Raw genomic sequence first — 26,168 nt, forward strand, 5'->3', positions numbered from 1 at the left:
TTACTGACTGATAGGTGGGCAGATATGATCACTCTTTTCACAAAGTTTATATTTTATCTGAGGAGGCAATTCTATACTACTGTAGATAATACTTGAGCAGCCTAGAAAGTAGTAAAATGGCTAAAGTATTGGATTCAAAAGCATTAGATCCTGAATTCAATCTCAGGCATTGCCAGGGCCAGAATAATGGTCTAATTCCCTCTACTTCTCTCATGCAAGTAACCCCCCCCCATTTTTTTTAAATCAGTGAATAGGATGTGATAAAGTATGTTTAAAATCATACTATGAGAAATTAAAATTTTTATCACATTTATTTTTATAATTATTGGTGGCTGATTTATTTTATATTCCTGGTAATTTTTTTCTTTTTACCTTATCAAGTATTGTAGTTAGGTGCTCCTTGCAAGACAAAGACTGGAATAGTTCTATACACAATAGAGATGATACTGCATGAGGAAGGAGCCGGTGAATGATAATAGGAGATGTGGCAATTCCAAAAATCAGTATTAGTGGAAATTCTTGTAGATGCTGACTAATTTTCAAAAATAAAAAAAAAAGTAGAATTCCTTTAGCAAATACTTCTTAAAACAAGACCTTAATTTTAGAGACTACTTTCTAAGACATTGGTAAGAAGTTATCACTTGAAATATTAAGCTTCCTTAGATAACTTATACAATTAACCTCTGTTAAAGACATCAAATTATTTCCCAGATGTGGCAGCACTGAAACCAATCTATTATTAGATATCATTTTATGAAAAGATCAGAGGTCCAGAGACATCAAGTGCTTCCCTCTAAGGCAGTGCAACCTCCAGTGTCAGAAGTTTAAGAATATGCTTCCATTTAACTCATGCTTTGAGTCCTAGCTACACTTTACAAGTGACATAAAGCCTTAACTTTCAAGTAACTTGCTCTGTTTCTTCATATCCACCAAATTGAATAACAAAAAAGTTAATAAGACAAGTTTACTTACACAAAAGGAACATGTATTTTTAATGTACAATATTAAAAAACATTGATCCATTCTTTATATTCTCATCTCAAACTTACTGAACACGACTTAGCATTACCATTATGAGTACAAATCAACTCTTGGTCATTAAAGCTGGTAGGGTTGACAGTCTGCCAAAGAAAACTTAACTTTATATATATGTTTTTTAGTTGTGATTAACAGTAGGTTACAAGACTAGTTCTACACCGCACCCACCACCAAAGTTCTGTGTCCTCATCCTCCCAAAGACAACTACCATAAGAGTTCTCACACCATCTTAGAAACAGGTTTTTTTTTTCATGTTTATCATGTTCAATTATCTAGATTAGACATGAGTGAAACCATCCTGCAGTGGTTTTTTTATCTAACTTATTTCAAAAAGCATACTTTATATTATATGCACAAAAACCCAGACTTGAGCCCTGAGAACCACATAAGACCAACATGCACAGGCTTCAAAAGTGGTAGAGTGGTACTGTGGTGTTTTTCCTGGCTCTATTTGAAATTCAAATTAAAGAAAAAGAACTGACCAGGCCAGTTGTAAAGTTCAGGCATGTACACATACACAAAGCAGAGTAAAAGTGTTCTATCTTTGAGAGCTACTGCAGGTCAGTCTTTTGTATCATGACTGGTGGTTTGGCTTATTTATTTCTGATAACTACTGCTTTTCAGTATTTTAGCTATATATACCTCTATCCTTTTAGGGGTAACATGAATAGAGCCTATTAATATTATATGTTCTTTTAAAATTTTTTTTATTATTTACTTTCCCTTTTGTTTCCCTTGCTTTTTTATTGTTATTGTTGTTGGATAGGACAGAGAAATGGAGAGAGGAGGGGAAGACAGAGAGGGGGAGAGAGAGAGACACCTGCAGACCTGCTTCACCACCTGCGAAGTGACTTCCCGGCAGGTGGGGAGTTGGGGGCTTGAACTGGGATCCTTACTCCGGTCCTTACAGTTTGCGCCACCTGCGCTTAACCCGCTATGATACTGCCCAACTCCCAATATTATAAGTTCTTATCTTTACTTTTGATGTTTAAAATAGTCCTAAGTCTGAACTCATTATTCTATACTGTGCCATTTTCCAGCAGATTAAGCAGTATAGTGTTATCTTTAAGAGGCTTAGATTCTAGAAATCTTAGTGCCAATAAGATACTATTAAAGTAGAAATCATTAGTATATTATTACACTATAACATGATATAATGTTTAGGCAAATTTAGCCTGAACTATTAAGTTAGCAAACAAACAAACAAACAAATCAAAACAAATTACACGCAAAAATGTACCACAGGAAATTCAAGTCACTAGATTTTAAATTATGTTCAGCTACTTAATTCTCTCAGTATTGTTTTGTAGATCCAGTGAAAGTAGTTTTGTACCAGAAATATTATATATTATTTAGAAAACATTCTTTCTCAGTAGAGTCACATAAAACTCAGAGTCTCTAAGGTTAAAAAAAACTTGCCAAAAATTTCTTAACTTGAGCATAATTTAAAAGTGGGATAGGTGGGGTTGGGCAGATAGCGTATTGATGATACAAAAAGACTTTTATGCCTAAGGCCCCAAAGGCACTAAATTCAGTTCTCAGTAGCATCACAAGCTGGAGCTTAGTAGTGTCCTATTAAAAAAAAAAAAAAAACTTTTTTAACACTCAATTACAAAGAATTTGAAATTGTTTGTTTCCATTTCACTGGTACTAAAATGGAGATTAAATTACCATTCATTTTCTCCAAATAAAAGTTGCATTTCAAGTTACAAATTATATATATATTATTAGATAAAGAAAATAGGGGGGAAGTGGGGGGGAGAGAGAAAGCGAAAGAGAGAGAGAGAGAGAGACCTGCAGGCCTGCTTCACTACTTATGAAGCTTTCCCCCTACAGGTAGGGACCAGGGGCTTGAACCTAGGTCCTTGTGCACTATAATATGTGCACATAACCAGGTTATGTGCACCACTGCCTGGCCACTAAAAATAATTTTTAACAAAAAAAAATTTTTGAGCAAAAGTCAGATGATACACCATCTACCTGCTAATAATTATGAAGTCTTGAAGTACTTTTGTAGTGAAACTTTCCATATCCTTTAAGATAAGCACAACTGGAGGAGACTGCCATTGGTTAGACATCCTCTTTTTCCTTGGTAGTTTTGGATCCATCTTCTTCTAAATCATTGTGAGAAGGAGTTAAAAAGTAAACCTTATAATCTGAACAAAATAATGCCACTTGGTGATGTAGCTCCTATTATAATTCACAATTATACTGCTTCTTTTACTTTTTTCACATAATCAGTAACACTTCAACAGTTATTAGCAGGACGTCTGGGTCTGTGAATACTAGCAGAATATTTCTGTGAGAATAATAACCAAAAAGAAAAATCTCCAATAAAATCAAATCTCAGTAAAACATATTTTCTGCTAAAAAGATAACAAAAGTATGATAATATTTGCCTTAAGTTTGATTTTTCTCTGGGTATAATCTTATATTTTGCTTTAAGGTGACTGGTATTTTCAATTAAAGAGCATAATAAGAACATTATTTGTGGGAGTCGGGCAGTAGGGCAGCGGGGTAAGCACATGTGGCACAAAGCCCAAGGACCGGCCTAAGGATCCCAGTATGAACCCCTGGCTCCCCACCTGCAGGGGAGTTGCTTCACAAGGTCTGCAGGTGTCTACCTTTCTCTCCCCCTCTCTATCTTCCCCTCCTCTCTCCATTTCTCTCTGTCCTATCTAACAATGATGAAAAACAAGAATAACTACAACAATAAAAAAAAAACAAGGACAACAAAAGGGAATAAATAAATAAATAAATAAATAAATAAAACATTCATTGTTGCTCTGGTAGTATGAAATTTCAAATTCAAAAACATCTTAAACAGCAGCTAACTTAATCTCATCTCAATCTCTTAACTATCTAACATAAAATTATGTGCAGCATTGCATTTCTAGAAAATCTAAAACATATAGATCAAATTAAGGTATAAGAAAGATCCAACTAAGTCTCTATATGAAGGGAAATGAAACTTTATTACATCAGCAGCAAATAATGTTTATCAGAAAATATCACCATGGTATTTTCCCTTATACTATCTACCAATACAATCATAAACTAAGGCTGTGGTTTGACAGTACAGTTATTTATGAATCATCTATCATTTTTACCCAAAACTGTCGTCATGGAACAGAGCTTTCTTTTTCTTTTTATATTTATTTATTTATTTTCCCTTTTGTTGCCCTTGTTGATTTTTATGGTTGTTGTAGTTGTTGTTATTGATGTCATTGTTGTTAGGACAGAGAGAAGGGGAAGACAGAAGGGGGAGAGAAAGACACCTGCAGACCTGCTTCACTGCTTATGAAGAGACCCCCCACCTTGCAGGTGGGGAGCCAGGGGCTTGAACCAGGATCCTTAGGCTGAACCTTGCACTTCGTACCACATGCGCTTAACCCACTGTGCTACCACCCGACTCCCTAGAGCTTTCTATTTATCTGTTCATTGAGTATACTTCCCTTACACAGAATTAATTTCCTAAGGATTTTAAACATTAGACAACTTTGATTTTTAAAATATTAACATTCCTTATCAGACTAAGTTAGCAGTGAATACTGGCAGCATGTTCTAGTGCACCAAAGCAAATACTGAGTACCTAAGAGCTAACATACTACTGATAGCCATTGCTATAAAAAGAGATATAGTCTGCAGCAGAACAAATTCCTGATGCCATTTTAGCCACTAGATGCTAATCTATCACACAAAAAAGTAAGAACTTAAAACATTTACCAGGAACTAGGCTGCATACCAGTAAAAGAATAATTATAAATTGTAGTACCCTTGGTTAAAATAAGTAGCTACTATTCAATTAACATAAGTATTGCCTAAGCATATCATTATGCAAATAAAATATTAAGTTTAATGTATTTCTAAACTTTTTCAATCACATGCCAATTTCCCAAGAAAACATTGGCAGTCTACACTTACCTGTGTCATATTCATGTACCAATTGGAAAGAGAATCCATTGAACAATGAGACTTTTTCTGGGCAACCTGAATATTTTTCTCCTCTTTGGATTCTATGTCCACAGAGTAATCCATCAGCTGTGATACCAGTTTTTGCAAAAAATGTTTTATATCTGCAAGATATAAAATTAAGCAAGCTTATCTCCCCTTAAAATAAATTTGAAACTTCTTGATCATTAAGTTACATTACTTGGGTAGAATGTGCTTTTGAATACTTAATATTAATATACTCAACATAGTAACAGTAAGTAATTATTAACTATAAAAGGTCTCCTTTATATTTAAATTTCATTAACTCAGGCCAAAAGAATGCCAGAGTCTTTGTGTATTACCTATAACAAAAGTATCATTTAAGCAGATGTTTAAACATGAAGGCCAGAAGTTGTATTATGAATAATAAGAATTTAAATTACACTGAGTAACAAAAAGACTTTAAAGCCCCTAATAAAGATTTAAACGATTATGTTCACAAGTTATTTTACTAATTACAGATCAGTCATATATTTGTTTTTAAAGATGCCCTAAGGGGTTTTTTTTTTTACCCCTGTATATGAATAAGGAAGAAATTTAAGTATAAAGTCTTTTTTGTCTAATCTTTTTATTATCTTTATTTATTGGATACAGAAATCAAGAAGGAAGGGGGAGAAAGAGAGGGAGAAAGACAAACACCTAAAACACTGCTTCACTAGTAAATCTTTCCCCCTACAGGTGGGAGCCCAGGGCTCAAACCAGGTCTTTTTGAGCATTGTAACATGTGCGTTCAACTAGGTGTGCCACCATCCTGCCCCAAAATGATACAGGAAGTAATCCAGAGGGCTCTAAACCCCCATTTCACCAGATCTGCAACATTTATCACCAGGAATCTGTTTTGTTTACCCAGAGACCATTTATTTTCTCTTTTTTTCTAAGTTATTTGACAGGACAGTGAGAAATTGAGAGGGGAGGAGGAGATAGAGAGGGAGATAGACACCTGCAGACTTGCTTCCCTGCTTATAAAGCTTCTCCCCTGCAAGTGGGAGGTGGGGGGACTTGAACCCAGGTCCTTGCGCCACAGGTCCTTCCCATAGTACTATATGCATTTAACACTTAATCAGGTACCCCACTCTCCCACCCCCAGTATAAAGTCTTCATACCAATCCAAATCTAAACACATTTTTACTCTATTACTGTTCACATTTTTTATGATTTCATGGTCTCAGTATAGTGAGTAGCACGGGCCAAGGAAAAAGTATAATGGTTATGCAAGACTTTTACTGCCTGAGGTTCCAAGGTCCCAGATTCAATCCCTTGCAACCCCACAAGCTGAGCAGTGCTCTTGTAAAATAAGAAAAGAACATTACTTTAGATACCTGAGCTTAGCTCAGTCAATGAACTATTTTTACTATGGTATGTTTCAAAGTGAGATAATAAGGTATTATATAATCTATGTAGTTCTCTCTGATGGGCTACATAAAATATGCCCATTCCTCAAATCTCAGCTCCCTTGTCCAAGCTTTTTTTACTTATAAATTGCCTGGGCCCAGGAAGGTAACACAGCAGTTATATACTATAGTTTCGTGCCTGAGGCCTCAAGGTCTCAGGTTTAGTTCTGGCACCACTATAAACAAAGTTGAACAGTGCTGTAGCCTCAGTCTCCCAGTTAAATAAAATACATACATGCAAAGAAAAAAAAAAAAACAACAACAAATTAAGACTATTAATGGTAGTGAGTATGATATGGCAGGGGTAGGCCTGGAATAAACAAAGATGGCAAAGAGTTCTGCCAGAGTCAAGATGAGTGTGAGGCAATACTCCTTAATCTGATAAAAATGTAGTACCATGCTCTTCTTATGAATAAAAAGAAGTGAGTAAAAATGAGAGAGAGAAGAAAATTTTTAATTGATTTATCAATGGCTTATAATACTATAGAATTTATACTTCTATATGTGTATATTCAGATTCACCCACCACTAATAAAGGTCTAGTATGGTCTGACTATCAAGACACCACTATTGTCTGGGAAAATAATTCAACTGGTAAAACATCAAGCCTACATACTGAAGTTCCCAGGTTTGATTCCTACCACCTCATGTACCAGAGTGGCATTATGGCTTGTTTATTTTTCTCTCTGTCTCATATATAAAAGTCTCTTTCTCTCTCTTCATCTGTTATATGTAATAAATAAATCTTAAAAGACTCCTCTAGTTATTCATCCCTCTTTCCTCCCTTTTTCTCTCTGAAAACTATCATGGTATGATACTCACTGGAATACTACTCTACTATTAAGACAAAATCATGCCTCCTAGGACAAAATGAATGGAACTTAAATGATCACGCTTAGAACATGTAGTTCTAAGCAAGAAGTGAAAAACAATTCACTCATATATAGAACATAAATAACCAAAACAAATGAACTCAGAAAAAAAAAAAAAATTAAAGCTGAGTAAAAAGTAACAAAGAGATTTCTAACATTTCACCGAAGTTAATATAGTCTTTATACTTCACCTGGACAATCTTTAGCTTGTAACAAGACTACATATGGTGTGACGTTATTCTGAAGGGCTTCTGTTAGACTTCTGAATGTTAAATCATGATCTGTTACATTCACACCTATGGGACAATGCAGTAATATCATAGCATCAATTTTATTACTAATAATTTAATATTAATGAAAGCTATTTGTACATTAGTGAATTACCAAATTAAAACAAGCAAAACACGACTTAAAGCAGAAACCAAGACAATATAGTTTACAAAGAGGTGTCCATTTAACAGTATTTATCTAGAAGTCTATAAAGTCATTTGCTAACAGAGGCACCTGGTTTTGAAAGTATGCAAAGCAAACTATAGTTTAATTCTGTAAATGAAAGAAATAGATTTATCAAAACAGGTTATTCTTTACTAGTCTCAACAACTAAATCACCAACTTAAAAAAACTGTGTATATATACCTTCATACCTAGAACAAGAGCAGCAGTTGGAATTTCTCTGAGTTTTATTTGAGCTCCCCAGTCCCCTGAATTGTTCTGGTATCCACAATGAGACTTGTGCAGAAATTCAATTAGACTGTCAAACAGGCTTTTATTTAACTCTTCTTGTAGTCTCTATAAAAAATAAAAAAAAAATAAAAAAAAAATTTTATGCACCACTACTAGTAACTGATGTTTCTCTCCAAGTTTAGGAAAGAAATTAGCATCATAATTCAAATCCAAAGGCTATAGACAAGATGATTATAAGATGGATGCAATTTTTAAAAACATGTTTTCCCCTTGAACCACCAATGAATAATGCTCTGGATTTATTCATTAAAGAATTTCATTTACTTAATAAGCATTTACTATACACCTAACAAATAAAACCTAGTCTTCACTCTGAAAAAAGTGATGAAACAGAGCATGAGTACTTACTAACAATTAACATACACTATGTAGAGTGCTTTGATAATGTAAGAATAAAGAACAAAGAATAGGGTGTGGGGGTAGATAAGATAATGGTTATGCAAGTAGACTTGCCTGAGGCTCCAAAGTCCTAGGATTAATTACCCACACCACCACACCAGAGCTGAGCAGTGCTTTGATGAAAATAAATTAATTAGTTAATTAAGAAAAAAGAGTAGAACCAACAAACAAACTGAAGAGGAAATATATCTGTGTCAGAGCATTAGGAGCAGGTGACTATGGATAAGAGAAAGTTAGAAGGAATGGGGAGTTGACGAATCAAGGAAGGAAGAAAGCACCAAACATTTGGGAAGCTACAGACATTAAAAAACTAAAAAAATAAAGTGTTAGAAAATGAGACTAGACAAAAAAAAAACACAAGGCAATAGACGAAGAAAAAAATATATCCGGTGCTAAAGAGTCTGGATTTTATCCTAGAAGGAAAATCATTGTTAGAGACATAATTACTGTTTTAGAAGGTTTAACCTCACAGTACATTCAAGTCTTTTTTTTTTTTTTTTTTTTTTAGATGAGAGAGAGAACAGCACTATAACTTCCTTTACTGTTTGAACCTGGGTTGCACACATGGCAAAGCAGCACACTATCTAAAAGACTGAGCTATTTTGCTAGCCCCACAGGGAATCTTAACAGATAATTTACCTAATTTGGTCAATGGTACCTTTGGGGCTAGTCACTGACCTGAAGAGCTTGACATCAGAGGCAAAGACATCAATTAGGAGACTAGTATGACAATCTAGGCTTGGAAATAAAGATGACTGTAAAGCAAAATATCTCATCTGGGTGGTGCACCTGCTTTGCCATGCATGGGAGTCAGGTCTAAATCCAACCCCTGCCCACTGCACTGGAGTAAATTCCTGCTGTGTTATCTTTCCTTCTCTCTCTCTCTCTAAGATTTAAGATATTCCATTATCTTTTTTTGTCTTTTTTTTTGGATAGAGACAGAGGATTTGAGAGGGAAGGGGGAGACAGAGCACTGCCACTGCTTATAAAGCCTGCCCCCCTGCAAGAGAAGGCAGGGAGGTTTGAATTTGAGACCTTGTGCATAGCAGCATGTAGGTCTATCAAAGGTGCCATTGGGTTGGCCCCTCTCTTTATCTTTGGAAAAATCAAACAAACAAAATAAACAGCTCAGAACAGTGAAACCTCAGCAACGACAAAAAACAAAACAAGAAAACAATAACAACAAACAGAAATGAAATCATGAAGCCCTATACTGGAAACCCCAAATCAATTTCAAGAGATATATGGATGAGCAAAGTCTCTAAGTACTACAAAATAAAGAGTAAAGGGAGAGGCCAGACGATATTGTACCCAGTTAAGAATACATGTTATAATGTCTAAGTCCTGGGTACAAGTCCATGGTTCCCACCTGTAAGGGGAAAGCTTTGCAAGCAGTAAAGCCCTGCTTCACGTGTCTTTCCTATCTCTGTCTCTCTCTCTCCTTCCCCCCCTCCCTCTCTCTTTCTTTTTCCTCCTTTGACCTCTCTGTCTCTATTCAAAATAAATAACTAAATTAAAGTATAAAAAAAGAGAGGTAAGGAACAGAAATAAACTGTAGGGAGTCGGGCTGTAGCGCAGCGGGTTAAGCGCAGGTGGCGCAAAGCACAAGGACCGGCATAAGGGTCCCGGTTCGAACCCCAGCTCCCCACCTGCAGGGGAGTCGCTTCACAGGCGGTGAAGCAGGTCTGCAGGTGTCTATCTTTCTCTCCTCCTCTCTGTCTTCCCCTCCTCTCTCCATTTCTCTCTGTCCTATCCAACAACGACAACAACAATAATAACTACAACAATAAAACAACAAGGGCAACAAAAGGGAATAAATAAATAAAATAAATATAAAAAAAAAGAAATAAACTGTAAAGTATATAAACTATATTAACTATCCCAAGTCATTAAAACAAAAAATACAGGGGGCCAGGCAGTGGCACAGCTGGCTGAGCACTCACATTACAATGCTCAATGACCCAGGTTCAAGCCCCTGATCCCCACCTGCAAAGGGAAAGCTTCATGAGCGGTGAAACAGGATTGCAGGTATCTGTCTCTTTCCCTCTCTATGTCCCCATCCTCTCAATATCTCTCTCTATCCAATAACGAATAAATAAAAATATTTTCAAAAAGTATAGTGCTATTTTCGGTATATTTCCAAAGGCTCCATAACTAATTTTTGGCTGAGCCCAGTAGCTAACATGCAAGTGGACTAGGAGTATTGTCTAGAAAGATGGTGTCAGAGTTGAGGACTAGAAAGCTGAATAAGGGCAGCTGAATAAGGACTAGAAAGCTGAATAAGGGCAGAGAGAAGCTCCCAAATTTGGGAAAAGTATACAAATGCCATTAACTGTAAACAACACTGATCTGACCTTGGGCCCATTTACCTCTGCATCCCTGTCAGTCTGAGCTCACATTCAATGGTCATAGCTAGGAACATTCTAGGCCACAATCATTTCAGGATCAGCTTTCCTTGAGTGTCAGAATATGTTGACCCAGTCTCCCTCCCAAGAGTGGGGCAATTTCTACCACTGTTGTTTTACACTGAGGGCAATGTTCTGTAGAGGCTCACAAGTGGGTCAACAATGCTGTTCCTGATCGAGATGACCAGTGATGGTGGAGACAGGGATCTGCTAGAGGTCTAGGCCCATCACATCTATGTGGGAATCCAAGGATTCCCTGACTAGGGCCCTAGATGATAGGGCAGCCTGGTCGTGACCAAAACGGCCATCATCAAAATGTGCCAGTCTCTAGCCCTTATCCAGCTTTTGTAGTCCTTACTTCATCTGAAGGGAATAGTTGAGGAGGGTATCTAGGTCTAAGTAGAAAATATTTGATTAAGTACCTTATGGCTTCTTTCTCATGTCTTTCTACTTGCTTGGTGCACGCACTTAGCATCCCTGTAGAACATTGTACATTTTTACTTTAAGGTAGATATTTCCCCCCAACTTAGTTTTGGGCTCAGCCAAAAATTAGTAAAGTCATGGGCCCCTCGAAATATACCTAAAATAAACTTCCTAGCTCCTTCCAACATGAAGATCCAAATTTTCATCTGCTATACTCTTACCTTTTTAGTTCCTGATTATTAGACAATCTGTTCTGCTTTACATCTTAATGCTTTTCAACCAAGTCACAGATGCTACCATGATGCCAACCTGACTTCCCTGGACATATGACCTCACCAATGTGTCCTGGAATCTCACCTCTCCAGAGCCCTGCCCTGGAAAGACTGACCTGTCCCATGTAATTGTTTAGTGGAGAAGCAATTACAGAAGTCAGACCTCTCACCTTCTGCACCCCATAAAGATCTTTGGTCCATACTCCCAGAGGAATAAAGAATAGGGAAACTTCCAATGGAGGGCAGATGGAACTCTGGTGGTGGGAATTGTATGGAATTGTATCCCTCTTATACCACAATCTTGTCAATCATTATTAAACTACAAATAAATAAATAAATAAATAAATACAGTGTTATCTTAGTCAAGCAAAACAAGTCTAGTCAAGATTACTGGTTCTAGAACTACCAACTTCTTATGGTGAAGTCTTCAGAGCCAGACTATAAAGAGTATGGTAACTGAACATGAGGAGAAGGAGTGAAGTAGTTTTGAAATAGTTTGATTTCTTACCTGTATAGCTGAGTGGAAAATTTAAAAAGTATCACCATTTAAAGGTGTAAAGATATGTAAAAAGTCTCTGGCTTAACAAGTATTATTATACATATAGGTTCTAGTAGTTGAAGCTTAGTTAATACTGGATATGTGAGTTTAACATTTTTGAAAAGAATATACAGTCTACATACTTAACCAACATTACCCAATTTCATCAACACTTTTGTAAATGAGTGGAATGGAAGATAGGAAGCAATGAATATGAGATTTACATTATTAAAGTAATGTCAAACCACCCCCCTCAAAAAAAACTCACCTCAGTTTCTGATTTCATTTGCTGCCACATCAAGTGGTAAGTTTCAAAACGAAGCTTACTGTCTTCAGACTCATTTTTCCCTTTCTTAAAATAGTCCTCTAAAATTACAGAAAAAAAAAAGTCAGTTTCTTTACCATACAATCAAAGTTAGAAAATTTCTGTGTGAAGTCATGGTAGTGGTAGGGTAGATCTATCTATATCTACATCAACATATTTTTTGGATAGAGCCAGAGAAAAATCAAGAGGAGACAGGGAGATAGAAAGGAAGAGATACAATGAGACACCTGCAGCACTGTTGCCCTATTTGGGAAGCTTCCCAACTGCAGGTGGGGACTGGGGATTGAACCCAGGTCTTTGTACTTGGTGACCCAGTCCCAACGGGGTAGTTATTTAAATTTTATCAAAATGCATGTTTTGGGAAAGGTATCATAAAATGATCTTTTACTCAACCTTTTAACTTCATATTTAACTGCAGCTTTTAAATTTAAAATCTTTTCAATTTTAGATTGCATTTCTATCACTGAATTTTGGTTTTTGTTTTGACTGTATCACTGAACTTGCATTTCTTTTTATTATTTATGTGTTTTTGAGAGAGATATAATGGAACATCACTCTGGAACTTGTGCTGCTGTGTATCAAACTCAGGATCTCATGCTTCCAAGTGTTAACTTCACTCACTATGTCACCTTCTGGGCTGCATTGAAAAAAATTTTTTTAAAGCCAACCTTTTTAAAAAATATTTATTTATTCCCTTTTTGTTGCCTTTGTTGTTTTATTGTTGTAGTTATTATTGTTTTTATTGATATTATTGTTGTTGGATAGGACAGAGAGAAATGGAGAGAGGAGGGAAAGACAGAGAGGGGGAGAGAAAGATAGACACCTGCAGATCTGCTTCACCACTTGTGAAGCGACTCCCCTGCAGGTGGGGAGCTGGAGACTCGAACCAGTATCCTTAAGCCAGTCCTTGCGCTTTGTGCCATGTGTGCTTAACCCGCTGCTCTACTGCCTGACTCCCTGCACTGAATTTTTAATTTCCAAGGTTTTATTTGACAGTTTTAGTTTCAATTATACACATTTTATACTAATATATTTTGTTACATATTATAAAATTTTACATTGATTTAAAACTTTATTAAATAATTTCTTCTACTAATCTTGCTGTTTGTTTCATTCAATTAATTAGACCACCTTTTTATTCACTCAGTCTGTATTATTCTATACTATTTTGAATATTTTCTTCAAATACTTAATCACTTAACAAAATACTATTTGCTACAATGATCTTCAAACTTTTTTCCTGAAAGACAGCACAGTTTTCCTTTTTTATATTTTATTTATTTATTAACAGGGGTGGGAGGGAGAAAACAAATGAGATCTAGAGCTTGGGACCTCATGCTTCCAAGTCCAGTACCCTACAGTATAACCTCCAGGACTCTGTTCTCAAAAAACATTTAAGGCAAGATAAACATTAAAGAACACATTTTATCTAATGTATTCAATATATACATATTTAACAGAAATAAAAAGACTTAACCTTTCTAGTCATAAGCAGTTGCCAAGACTCTCTTGTAACTAAGTAGTCAAATGTACACAGCTGGCAGAACAGTACCAGGGCTGGTTGGCACTCTGGAACTGGTATGTGTCAACACTATCTTTAACTACACCAGGATGCCAGTATAGTTGCCTAAAACAAAACAATACCAATAATCCTTATCACAAGATATCAAATGCTTGGTAGGGGAGATAGCATAAAGGTTATACAGAGTGACTATCATGTCTTAGACTCCAAAGTCCCAGGTTTTGGTCTCTTTCTCTCTGTATCTCTCTCATAGTAAAATTAAAATAAAATTATACATATATATATATATATATATGTGTGTGTATACACACACACATACTTTTAAAATATCAAGTGCTTTCATTTCTAGTTTTTTTTTTTTTTAAAGATCTGTCTTCATCAGAGATAAAATTGGATTATCACACTGACATATGTAATGCTCGGGACTGAATTTAGGACCATGTACATCCAAGTCCAAAGTCCAAGCCAATGTGCCACCTCTCCAGCTGTTTTCTTCTGCTTTTTTTTCTTCTTTTTTTTTTTTTAATATTTATTTTATTTATTTATTCCCTTTTGTTGCCCTTGTTGTTTATTCTGCTTTTAAGGACTATTATGAAGACCCACAAATTTATTTCATAGCTCATATTTGGGTCATACCCTTCAGTTTGAAAAACATTCACCAACTGAATAACCCAGGCTTTCTTCCACTGATTTGAAATAAAGTAACTGTTAACATAAACACACACACATACACTTGCAACTATTATTAAACTTTTTGTATTACTCTGCTCAATTCCTATACCAAAACTGAACTGCTTTAGGTATAATACTTTGGTAGTACAATTCAGTACAGAGTAGAAATAGGTCTAGGGTGGGTGTGGGTGGTGACGCAGCAGGTTACAGTATTTTATTCTTTTTTTTTTAAAGAGTTATTTATTTATTACTATTGGGTTGTCAAAAAAGTCGCAACATTTTTTCTATGCAAAATGTGTCACATGACTTTTCCAACAGTTCATTATTAAACTTATAATAACTTCTGGCACATGTGATTTCAGGTTACTTGTTACAATGCACAAAGACCTGGTTCAAGCCCCCTGTATCCACCTGCAGGGGAAATCTTCCTAAGCAATGATGCAGTGCTACAGGTGTCACCCTTCTGTGGCTTTAATTAATTAATTAATTAATTAAGATAAGATAGAAATTGAAAGGGAAAGGGGGACATTTGCAGATGGGCTTCTTAACTACTCGTGAAGTATTCCCCTGCAGGTAAAGAGTAGGGGCTCAAGCCCCAGTCCTTGAGCATGGTAATTAACACATGTGCTCCCCCAGGTGTGCCAACCCTTGGCCTCCTTCAATTATAATTATATAAATAAATATTTATTTTATCCTGACTTTAATGAGATTATACTAGTATATGTTTCTACCAGAAGTTTTAGAGTTAACTGGTAGTTTAGGATACATTCACTTTCATTTTAAGGAACTCTCCTAATCATATTTGACTTTTTTTTTTTTAAGAGTTATTTATTGGGTTGTTGGAAAAAGTCATAACATTTTTTTTCTATGCAAAATACATCATGACTTTTCCAACAACTCATAAAGACAAAGCTCATTCTGGCACATGTGATTTCAGGGACTGAACTCTGGACCTCATACTTATGGGCTACTTAACTCAGAATTTAAAATCATACTTAATTTTGGGGCCGGGTGGTGATGCACCTGGTCGAGTGCACGTTACCTGGGTTCAAGCCCCCGATCCCCACCTGCAGGGGAAAAGCTGGGCAAGTGGTGAAGCAGGTCTGCAGGTGTCTCTCTGTTTCTCTCCCTTTCTATCTCCCCTCCTCCTCTCAATTTCTGGCTGTCTCTATCCAATAAATCAATGAAGATAATAATAAAAAAAACATACTGAATTTTAAATTTTATCAAAACTCTTAGAAGATTCTGAAATTGCCATAGGGTGAAACAGTAGACAAAGTATAAAAAATGCAAACAACATAAAAAATAAGAAAGCAGCCTGGGAGGTTATGCACTGTATCAAGCATTGGAATCTCAAGCATAAGATCTCAAGTCCAATCCCTGCCAGTGCATGTACCAGAGTGATGCTCTGGTTCTCTCGCTCTCTCCTCCTAATTATCTCATTAGTAAATAGGAAAAATATTGAAAATCACAAGAAGCTACAATATGACTAAAACAAGGTAGGAAAACTTTACTTGCATGAGTAAAATCACAGAAAAGTGGCAAATTAAGACATGAATTTGTCAGGCTTCCTCAGGTTCCCACTCACAGAGCTCTACTTCAGTGTGAATCTCAAGAGTTCCAATGTTGCTGCCAGTCTGTCAACCTTCCCACTCCACCCTCTGCCCAGTTGTTTTTAGGATGTGAAACTTTTTACAGTTTACTGAGGAAAGGGAGAGTTAGCAATCTTAGGTATACACTAAAATGTCTTCAAGTCAGGGAACAGATGGTGGACAAATACAGAGCATCTTCCTACTTCTTCAGGCAATCTGCTTGAGGAATTGAAGCCAGTGAAGGCAGGTGCTAAAATCTATGTTCTCATTCCTTGCTCCATCTGTCATTTTATAATCAGGGTTAATTCTTCTAAAATTCTTCTATCATAACAGTATCTAGGTCAGCACAATAATAAAAAATAAACATAAAAAACAGAATCCTTCAAATCATATAGTTGTACATATTAAGCTTACCAATTCTAAAATGATTTAACAAATCTTAAAAAAAAATTATAGCTGTGAGGGCAGGCAGTGGTGCACCCAGTTAAGCACACACATTACCATGTGCAAAGACCCTGGTTCCCTGAGTCCCCACCTGAAGAGTGCTGCTGCAGATATTTTTCTCTTTCTTTATCCCTACTTCCCTCTCAATTTCTCTCTGTACTATCAAATTTAAAAGAAAAAAAAAGTTGCACATCAATACAAGAAAAAAAGTTCTAAGTAAAAAAATTTAAGATTTAATTTAAGATTTATTTACTTTATATAAGATAGTTTCACATGAGAGAGGGAGAGAGAAAGAAGCCAGAACATCACATTGGCACATTCAGTGCCAGGAATCAAACCAGGAGCCTCAGGAATGCAAGTCTGGCACTCAAACAGTTGAGTACTTTTACCAGGTGGAAGTTTTAAGCAAAACTTTGCCTCATAAGAGACGGTATTAACTAACAGTTATATCATGGAGTCTGAAATAAAAATACTCTGTCAAATCCCAGCTGTCTAAATTATTAGCAATATGATTGGCAAACGCTAGAAGAAGAAGCAATATGATTGAGAAAGCCACCCCCCCTCCCGCATTTAATCTCTTGGGCTGGGGAGAGAGCATATGCAAAAGATTTTCTTTAAAAAAATTTTTTTTATTATCTTTATTTATTGATTGGATAGAGACAGTCAGAAATTAAGGGGGAAGGGAGGGATAGAGAGGGTGAAAGACAGAGAGACACCTGCAGCACTGCTTCACCCCTGCAGGTGGGGACTGGGGGCTCGAACCCAGTTCCTTGCACACTGTAACATGTGCATTCAACCAGGTGCGCCACCACTCGGCTCCACAAAAGTCTTTCATGCCTAGAGTTCTAAAGTCCCAGGTTCAGTTCCTAGCACCACCATAATCTGAAAATAAATAAATACTTTAAGGGAAAAAAGGGAACGTGTCGTGAATATCTAATATTAATGAAATAATGTTCATAAACTGATCACCATAAAAATAAAACAATGTTGTTTTTTTTTTTTTTTGCCTTCCCTAATGCCTCATTGCTCCAGGTTGGCCTTTTTAAATAGAGAAACCAAAAGTGGGAAAAATACTACTGCATCAAAGCTGCATAGGAGACTGGACTTGTGTCTGAGTTGTGTATGTGATCTTGGTGAGCTACCTTGCCGAACCCAAAATAAAATAATTTATTCTGTAACTGGTCTCTGTTCAGTATTTTCAAGTCCATCACTGCCACTTTCATGTCTGAGCTACTAAAAGCCCAAGGTTCAATCCCTAACACCATCATAGGCCAGTGTTGAGTAGTGCTCTGGTAAAAAAAGAAAAAAGAACAAAACTGCATGTGAACTGATAATTTTATTAGGGTGGGGGGAGTTACTGAAATCATACTAAGCAGACACCATTGAGAACCAGTATAATGTACACTTCCTTCCTGTGATTCAAGGAAATCAAGTCTTCTTAACTTGATCACTAACTCATTGTCTGAAGCAGTGCATTGGTCTCTATCATTCCTTTGTGTCTTTCTCACTAAAATAAAATTTTTAAATGTTTAACATATTTTTAAGTATGCAGATTATTTTATTATTTTAATCCCATGTGTTAAGATGGGGCACTGTTAAAGTAACAATCATATAGAAAGCCAACAACCAACAAACCAGTATTTTGGTAATTAAAATTATTAATAAAATGGAACCAGTGCCTAACGTAACTACTAAGATAATTCACAATAAAAACATTAATTCAGGCTCTGCTTATTGAAAATTAACATGGGCTCACCTAAAATGTACCTTTAGAGATAGAATATGAGTTAGCAAAGTATTAAAGAAGATTTCAGGGAGCCCTGAAAATGATTTTTAAGAACTTTAGAAATAATTACTTCTATGCAAAAAATATTATACATACTTTAAAGTTCATACATGACTGTATTTGAAGCAATGTATTTGCATTCACTAGCAAAATTCATGTCAATAAGATATTTCTGAAGCATTTTGTTCCCCAGATATGTCATTACTTTGAACTAGTTGTTGCAGTGACTAGTCTGACTTTCTAATGAAACCTAAGTAAGTCTTTAATGAAGATATAATTCTGAAAATAAGGCAGTTTTCCTACAGTCTGCTTATGAATAGAAAACAAATCTTGGGTTTCTAGTTAAAGGGCAGGGAATATTTTGTTAAGTAATAATAATAATAAAGAACCAAAACAATGGAAAAGTTCTGAATAAGCAATGGGAAGCTCTAAACCCCATCAAGGTGAATGAAATACCTAAGGCACCTCACTCAGGTTCAGATGATACAATCATCTTTGCTTAAAGTTCTTATATGCTATAGATAATTTTTTTTAAAGAATGATGGTATCGCTTTTAAGGGAAATTTATTTTCAAATTTGTCATCTGAATCTGAATTTGAATCCTTGCAGAACTCTGAGGTTCTTAATGTATTTCTTTAACCTAAATCTTAGAACATTACTTGGCTTACACTTGCGATATATCAATGTGTTATGGTCTGACAGAAAAATCACAACATTTGGTTAGAGTTAGGTTAGCTTCTAAGGTCTAAGATTTGGAGAAGAAATCTAATATATCTTACCTATGGGCACAGAGATCTTTCTCTTCTTGCAGTTTGGCTTAAACACAAAACAACCCTAAAAAAGGAAAGATATAAACAAAAATTAAAGTAGCCAAGGAACGGGCCAATCTGATTAACCAAGTATCTTAATTTTTGCTTTTTTTTTTTTTAACTAAAGCCCCACTCAACTCTCGATTATGGTGGTGTAGAGTACTGAATTTGGGACTTTGGAGTCTCAAGCATGAAAGTCTTTTTTTTTTTAATATTTATTTATTCCCTTTTTGTTGCCCTTGTTGATTTTATTATTGTAGTTATTATTGTTGTTGTTATTGATGTCGTCGTTGTTGGATAGGACAGAAAGAAATGGAGAGAGGAGGGGAAGACATAGAGGGTGAGAGCTTGTGAAGCGACTCCCCTGCAGGTGGGGGGCCCAGGGCTTCGAACCGGGATCCTTATGCGGGTCCTTGTGCTTTGCACCACCACTTTTTTTTTTTAATTTCTTTATTGGGGGGTTAATGGCTTACAGTAGCCAGTAAAAGAGCTCCAGTGGTGCAATCGGTTATCGTGTGGCACTTATCCAGTCAACAGTAAAATACAATAGTCTGTAAATGCATAACATTTCCCAGTTTTCACATAACAATTCAACCCTCACTAGGTCCTCCTCTGCCATCATGTTCCAGGACCTGAAACACCACCACCACCCCCACCACCCGCCCGGGGAGTCTTTTGCTTTGGTGCAGTACACCAAGAAAGTCTTAATGCATCAGTATTCGACTTTTCCCCGGCCCCCAAGTATCTCTTTTTTAAAAAAAAAATTTTATTTATTTATTTATTCCCTTTTGTGGTCCTTGTTGTTTCTTTTTACTGTTGTAGTTACTACTGTTGTCGTTGTTAGATAGGACAGAGAAAAATTGAGAGAGGAGGGGAAGACAGAGGGGGGAGAGAAAGACACCTGTAGACCTGCTTCATCACTTGTGAAGTGACTCCCCTACAGGTGGGGAGCTGGGAGCTCAAACTGGGATCTTTATCCCGGTCCTTGTGCTTTGTGTGCTTAACCCACTGAGCTTCCGCCTGACTCCCTGGCCCTCAAGTTATCTTGTAGATAAGTAGATTTCAGAAAATTTTTCCTGTAAAGTGCCAAGGACTAGAGAGATAGCTAATGAATTGTGTGCATTATCATGTATACAGCCCAGGTTCAAACCCCAGGACAAGGTGGAAGGAAACTTCAGTGCTATGGTATCTCTAGCCTATGAAAAAAGTAGCCAGGGAAGGAGAGAAAAGCATGTTGGAGGTGCCAGTTGTTCCAATTAAATAAATAAATAATTTCCATGAACTCCTGAAATAGTCACATTTATATATTGCTTCTTAACTAGCAATTCAAGAGAAGCATTTCTGCTATAATGCTAAGCATGGTTTCCTGGAAAAATAAATCTAACAATTCTGGAAAAGATACAAAAATAAAAGAGGCAAAAGAGAAAAATTTACGCAACAAAATGAATTAGAGGACAAATAACTCAAAATCTATGAAACTATAACCAGCACAAAACAGAAACAGTATTAATTCTACTAAAAAATACAAGCACAGTTAAATCTTTCTGGCATTTGTACTTAAATCCTATGACTTACAGTTATTGATATATTGTCTTGGAAAGCAAAGTTTACCTTAATTTTAATCAGCATTAAACATTAAATTCACTGTACAGTGGTTTTTTTGTTTTTTTTTCCCCCCTCCAGAGCACTGCTCTACTCTGGCGTATGGTAGCGCTGGGGATTGAACCTGGGACTTTGGAGCCTCAGCCATGAGTCTCTTTACATAACCACTATGCTATCTCCCCTGTTCTAAAAATGCATTTTATTGGTTGGTAGTGCAGCAGGTTAAGCACACGTGGCATGAAGCACAAGTACTGATCCCCACCTGCAGGGGAGTCGCTTTACAGGCTATGAAGCAGGTCTGCAGGTGTCTTTCTCTCCCCCTCTCTGTCTTCCCCTCCTCTCTCCTATTTCTCTCTGTCCTATCTAACAATGACAACATTAATAATAATAACTACAACAACAATAAAAAACAAGGGCAAAAATGGGGAAAATAAATACAAAAATTGTTTTAAGTTTTTTTTTTTTAAAAAAGTTTTATTTTAATGAGAAAAACAGAGATGGCGAGACCTAAGCATTGCTCAACTCTGGTTTATGGTGGTGGTGCTAGTGACTGAACCTGAAACTTTGAAGCCTCAGGCCTGACATCTTTCTGCATAACCATTATGATGTCTCTGCAGCCCTTAGTCTATTTATTTATTTATTTATTTATTTTTAAAGTGGCTCAAAGGAATAAACTCAGGGTCAAATATATGAGCACTACTGCTGAGTGGCCTCACTAATTTTCTATCAATATTTTTTTTGAGACAAGGAGACACCACAGCACCACTTCACTTGAACATCAATGTGAACCCATGTGGTGGGTGTACTGTAACCTCTCCCACTCAGGTGCTATGCCATATCCTAACCAATTTTCTTCATTAATTTGTTTTAACATAGAAAAAAAGTCTCTTGCAACTACTTCATGTGCATTCTCACTTTTATCTGATAGGTTAACTTTAGGGGCTTTTTCACTATACTATTACAGTTACCAGACATTATCTTACTCTACTTGGTCTGTAGCAGCACTGTCCACCTGAACATCACATATCTGCATTAACATGGTAAGGAGGACCACACTACTGAGCCCTTAAAGTGTGGTTAGTTTCACTGAAGAACTGAATATGTAAACTTACACAAGTTTGATTTAATTCAAATGTAAAATAGTCATATTTTATTAGCCAGTGCACCGCTATGTTCCATCGCTGGGGAGCCAGAGATGACCCGAACTGCCCCTGTGGCTACAGACAGACTATGACCCACATAGTCAACGACTGCCACCTCTCCAGATTCAAAGGAGGTCTCGAAACTTTACATCAGGCTCAACCTGACGCTGTTGACTGGCTACGGAAGAAGGGCAAACGCTAGAAGAATGGCTACCATAGTAGAGCTCTAGAATTTGTTGCCAACTACACTGTCATGTTTTGATATCCCTGCACATCTATGAATTCTGCCTATAGAAGGAGAGCCATGTGGTGAAGGGGTGATAGTATAATAATTATGCAGAAAAAATTTTCATTTCTGAGGCTCCAAAATTCCAGGTTCGATTTGCTACATTACTATAAGCCAAAGCTGAGCAGTGATCTTGTAAACAATTTTAAAAAACCATGTTATCTCACACACAGCATATCTATAGTATACTTTTTTATTCTTAATTTTATTCTTTTATATCTTTATAGCATATACTCTTATTTATTCTTAATATTATTTTTAATTTTTAATTTCTTTATTGGGGTTTACAGTAAATAGTAAAATACAATAGTTTGTACATGCATAACATTTCCACATAATAATACAACCTCCACTAGGTCCTCCTCTGCCATCCTGTTCCAAGACATCAACCCTCCCCCTCACCCCAGAGTCTTTTACTTTGGTGCAACTATAGCCCAAATTCTGCTTAGTGTTTTCCTTTATGATCTTGTTGTTTCAACTTCTCCCATAGAGTGAGATCATCCCATATTCATCCTTTTGTTTCTGACTTATTTCACTTAACATGATGTCTTCAAGCTCCATCCAAGACGGGGTAAAGATGGTGAATTCACCATGAATGTGAAACTTCAGAACCTCAGGAATAAGGGCCTCTCTGCATAGCCATTATGCTATCTACCCCTGTTCACGTTTCTTAGTTTTCCACAGAACAATTCAACCCCTCTCTAGGTCCTCTTCTGCCATCATGTTCCATAACCTGAATCCCTTCCCCACTACCCCAGAGTCCTTTACTTTGGTGTAATACACCAGTCCCAGTCCAAGTTCTGCTTTGTGTTTATTGTTCAACTTTCACTTTCTATCTCTACCATCTGATATTGACTTTTTAAAATTCTTTTAATATGCCATTTTAGTTTTATCTTTTGTGGCATCAACTGTATCATTCTGCTAGAACAGCCTCCACCACCACCACCCCCCAACAAGTGCACTGCTCAGTTCTGGCTTACGATGTTGCAGGGAATTGAGTGTCGGGACTCTGGAACCTCCAGCATGAATTTTTTTTTTTTTTGCATATCCATTATGCTTTCACACCAGTCTTCCCTCCCTAACTTTTACCTACCTACTAATTTTTCAGGCCCCAACTAAAATGTCACTTTCTCCCATAGGTCTCTGCTAACCCCAACGTACATGAAGACACATTGTTTTCTTAGAACCTTCTCTTGCTAATACTTAAAACAATTTATGGTCCTGGCTGGCTGCCTGTAGTTAAATTAAAGCCTAACTTGAGCGCAGAAAATGAGTTTATTTTCAACTCGCTAGCTAACGGTAGCTCTACTGGCGCACAGTAAACATGTATGAGGTGTGAAAGAAAGGAGGGAGAGACTGGGGTACATCCTCTGGGCTTCCCAGGTCCAAAACCCAGAACTTTAAAACTCCTACTCATGCAACTAAGGCAGATAGACCAGCGCCTTAGTCTCCAAGCAAGGCTGGTCTCAAGTGGATCTAAAGCAGAGACGCCGCCGCTCCCTCCCCTAGAACTGTTTTACGGAAGCCTACGCAACCTCCGATCGATTACTTTTCCCTGGAATGAGGCGGCGGCGAAACCCCAGCGGGTGCCCGTCCCACGTACCTTGGACACCGAAGAGGTGGCCATGGTCTCAGAGGCCCGCCGGATTCTAGTCGCACTCGGGATTTCCCGCGCGCCCTCGCGACAGCAGGGCAGAGGTTACTGGAGAACAATGAGGATTTATGATTGGCTGGAAGCCCGATCCGGGGACGGGCTTCCGGCGTGAGGAGGCGGGGTGTGCAGAAATGGGCGGGGTGAAGCTTAGACGTGTAGGCTGGTGCTCCGGTTAAGGACTGAACATGGCGTCCGCCTTCCGTAGGTCTATTGCCTGCCAGGTAAGGACCCTGAGAGTGGGAGGAGGGCTACCCTCAACCAGAAGCTCTTTCACTGCGGCGAGCTAGTCTTCAGTCAGTCCGAGGGAAGATTCCGCAGAAATTCAGTTTGTGTCACCTGCTTCCACCCTGGGGGAGCGTGGTGTATAGTGTGGGGCATGTGATCTACATTCACATCTCTTCAGAGCGACAAGTAAACTGAAAAGCACCTGCTTCTTCCCTCAAGACTAAACAAACACCCACGGCATAGTGTGCTTTACTTTGGTAGAAAGTTATTGGGCAGTGATTACACACCTGTAGAAATGACACGACTAGTGAAGTTGAGGGATTATAATTTCCATTCATACCATCTAATTTTAACCTCTGGTCATTTCTATTTCAGTTAATTTGGTAGCCTCTCATAATTTTTTATTATTTCTTCATTGGGGATTAATGGTTTACAGTCAACAGTAAAATATAATAGTTTGTGCTTATATAACATTTCCACATAATACAACCACCATTAGGTCCTCCTCCTCAATCTCTTATCATTATTTTAAGTAATTAGGAATGTAAGATATGTAATGTAGGAATGTAAATGTAAGTCCTGCTTTTCTAGATTCAGAGGTATGTTTGGACAGTTTTTAATAAGGGGATTAAAATAAAGTCTGCAACATAAATCTAGAATTCAACAGACACTGATCAGTCACCTATGGAATTTTTCAAGGACATTTTCTATTGCTTTGTTGGCAAACCTGCCTCCTGATTATTAGTAGAAGTATTAGTGGACATGCTTTGTCAGGTATGTGATTTCCCCTAATTCATTTTCACAGTATTTTTAGGTTTTCATTGGGAGATCCCTCTATGTTGTCTTTATGCTTTTAGATTTACTGACCTATCTACTGCCAGTTTCTCAACTTATCAGCCCCAAGTTAGGTACTTTTTGACCTGAGAGCCCAAACTGTGGGAGGAGAGTAAGGAGGTATGCGGGTTTCTGCTTTCAGCTTTAAGTCAAAGTGCCATGTCAGTAAACACTGTTCAGTTTCTCAAAGAAAGTAATGGGGGACCACTTGGGAGATGGTTTAGTGGATAGAAGCGTTGGACTCACAAGCATGAGGTCCTGAGTTTAATTGCTGGCTTCACAAGTTCCAGAGTGATGCAGTGTCTTCTCCCCTCTCATTTTTTGCCTCCAGGCTTATCGATGGGGCTTGATCCCTGCACTACAAATCCACTGCTCCTGGAGGCCATTTTTTCCTTTTTCTTTATTTCTTTCCTTTTTTTCCTTCTTTTTTGTTGTTGCCCTTGTTATTGTTGCATTGCTGCTGTTGTTGGATAGGACAGAGAGAAATCGAGAGAGGGGAAGACAGAGAGAGGAAGAGAAAGATAGACACCTGTAGACCTGCTTCACCGCCCATGTAGCAGCCCCTCCCCTGCAGGTGGGAAGCCAGGGGCTCAAACCAGGATCCTTATGCTGGTTCTTGTGCTTCGGGCATGTGCGCTTAACCCACTGCACTACCACCCAGCCCCCATCTCTCTCTCTCCTTTTTTTTTTTTTTTTTTACCAGAGCACTGCTCAGCTCTGGCATATGGTGGTGCAGGGGATTGAACCTGGGACTTTGGAGCCTCAGGCATAAGAGTCTCTTTGCATAACCATTATGCTATCTACCCCGCCCCCTCTCATTTTTTAATCTTTCTCTGTGAATGAAGGTAAGTTGGAACAAATGTGTGGAACATCCATTTGTGTTAGCTTCATTCTGTTATCTTCATTTATTTAATTTGCTTTTTTTTTTATTGCCACCAGGGTTAACACTGGGGCTCATTGTCTGCTAAACAAATCCACTACTTCCAAGTGGACATTTTTTTTTCTCTTTTCCATTTTTTTTTTTTAATGGAAGTAAACAGAAATTGAGAGTGGTGGGGGACACAGTAGAGAGTCAAGGGACAAAGCTGCCCACAGCACTGCTTCACTACTTGTGAAGCTTTCTCCTTGTAGGATGGGACCTGTGACTGAGACTCAAGTCCTGTACTTCTCTACCAGGTACACCAACCACCACACAATCCT

General features: G+C 37.4%; 2 protein-coding genes across 4 annotated transcripts in view; one reads left to right on the forward strand and one right to left on the reverse strand.

Moving 5' to 3' along the window:
* ORC3 (origin recognition complex subunit 3) overlaps positions 1 to 23,963 on the reverse strand; it is an 85,817-nt gene extending 61,854 nt beyond the window's left edge. The window contains exons 1-8 of one of the 2 annotated variants that reach the window (XM_007528708.3): positions 23,859 to 23,963; positions 19,196 to 19,250; positions 12,344 to 12,441; positions 7,939 to 8,083; positions 7,486 to 7,590; positions 4,963 to 5,114; positions 3,019 to 3,149; positions 373 to 532 (exon numbers count right to left, since the gene is read on the reverse strand). In XM_007528708.3, the coding sequence (XP_007528770.1) occupies positions 373 to 532; positions 3,019 to 3,149; positions 4,963 to 5,114; positions 7,486 to 7,590; positions 7,939 to 8,083; positions 12,344 to 12,441; positions 19,196 to 19,250; positions 23,859 to 23,882 (870 nt within the window). In that variant the 5' untranslated portion in view covers positions 23,883 to 23,963. Of the gene's footprint in view, positions 1 to 372; positions 533 to 3,018; positions 3,153 to 4,962; positions 5,115 to 7,485; positions 7,591 to 7,938; positions 8,084 to 12,343; positions 12,442 to 19,195; positions 19,251 to 23,858 lie in introns of both variants that reach the window. The other variant, XM_060205501.1, reaches the window with a different exon arrangement.
* A 66-nt stretch (positions 23,964 to 24,029) lies between these two features.
* Positions 24,030 to 26,168, forward strand: part of RARS2 (arginyl-tRNA synthetase 2, mitochondrial) — a 61,239-nt gene continuing 59,100 nt past the window's right edge. For both annotated transcript variants that reach the window (XM_007528709.2, XM_060205497.1), the window contains exon 1: positions 24,030 to 24,130. In XM_007528709.2, coding sequence (XP_007528771.1) covers positions 24,095 to 24,130 — 36 coding nt within the window. In that variant the 5' untranslated portion in view covers positions 24,030 to 24,094. The remainder of the gene's footprint in view (positions 24,131 to 26,168) is intronic.

The sequence above is a fragment of the Erinaceus europaeus genome, chromosome 13 (genome assembly GCF_950295315.1).
Source record: "Erinaceus europaeus chromosome 13, mEriEur2.1, whole genome shotgun sequence".
In the NCBI taxonomy this organism is placed as follows: domain Eukaryota; kingdom Metazoa; phylum Chordata; class Mammalia; order Eulipotyphla; family Erinaceidae; genus Erinaceus; species Erinaceus europaeus.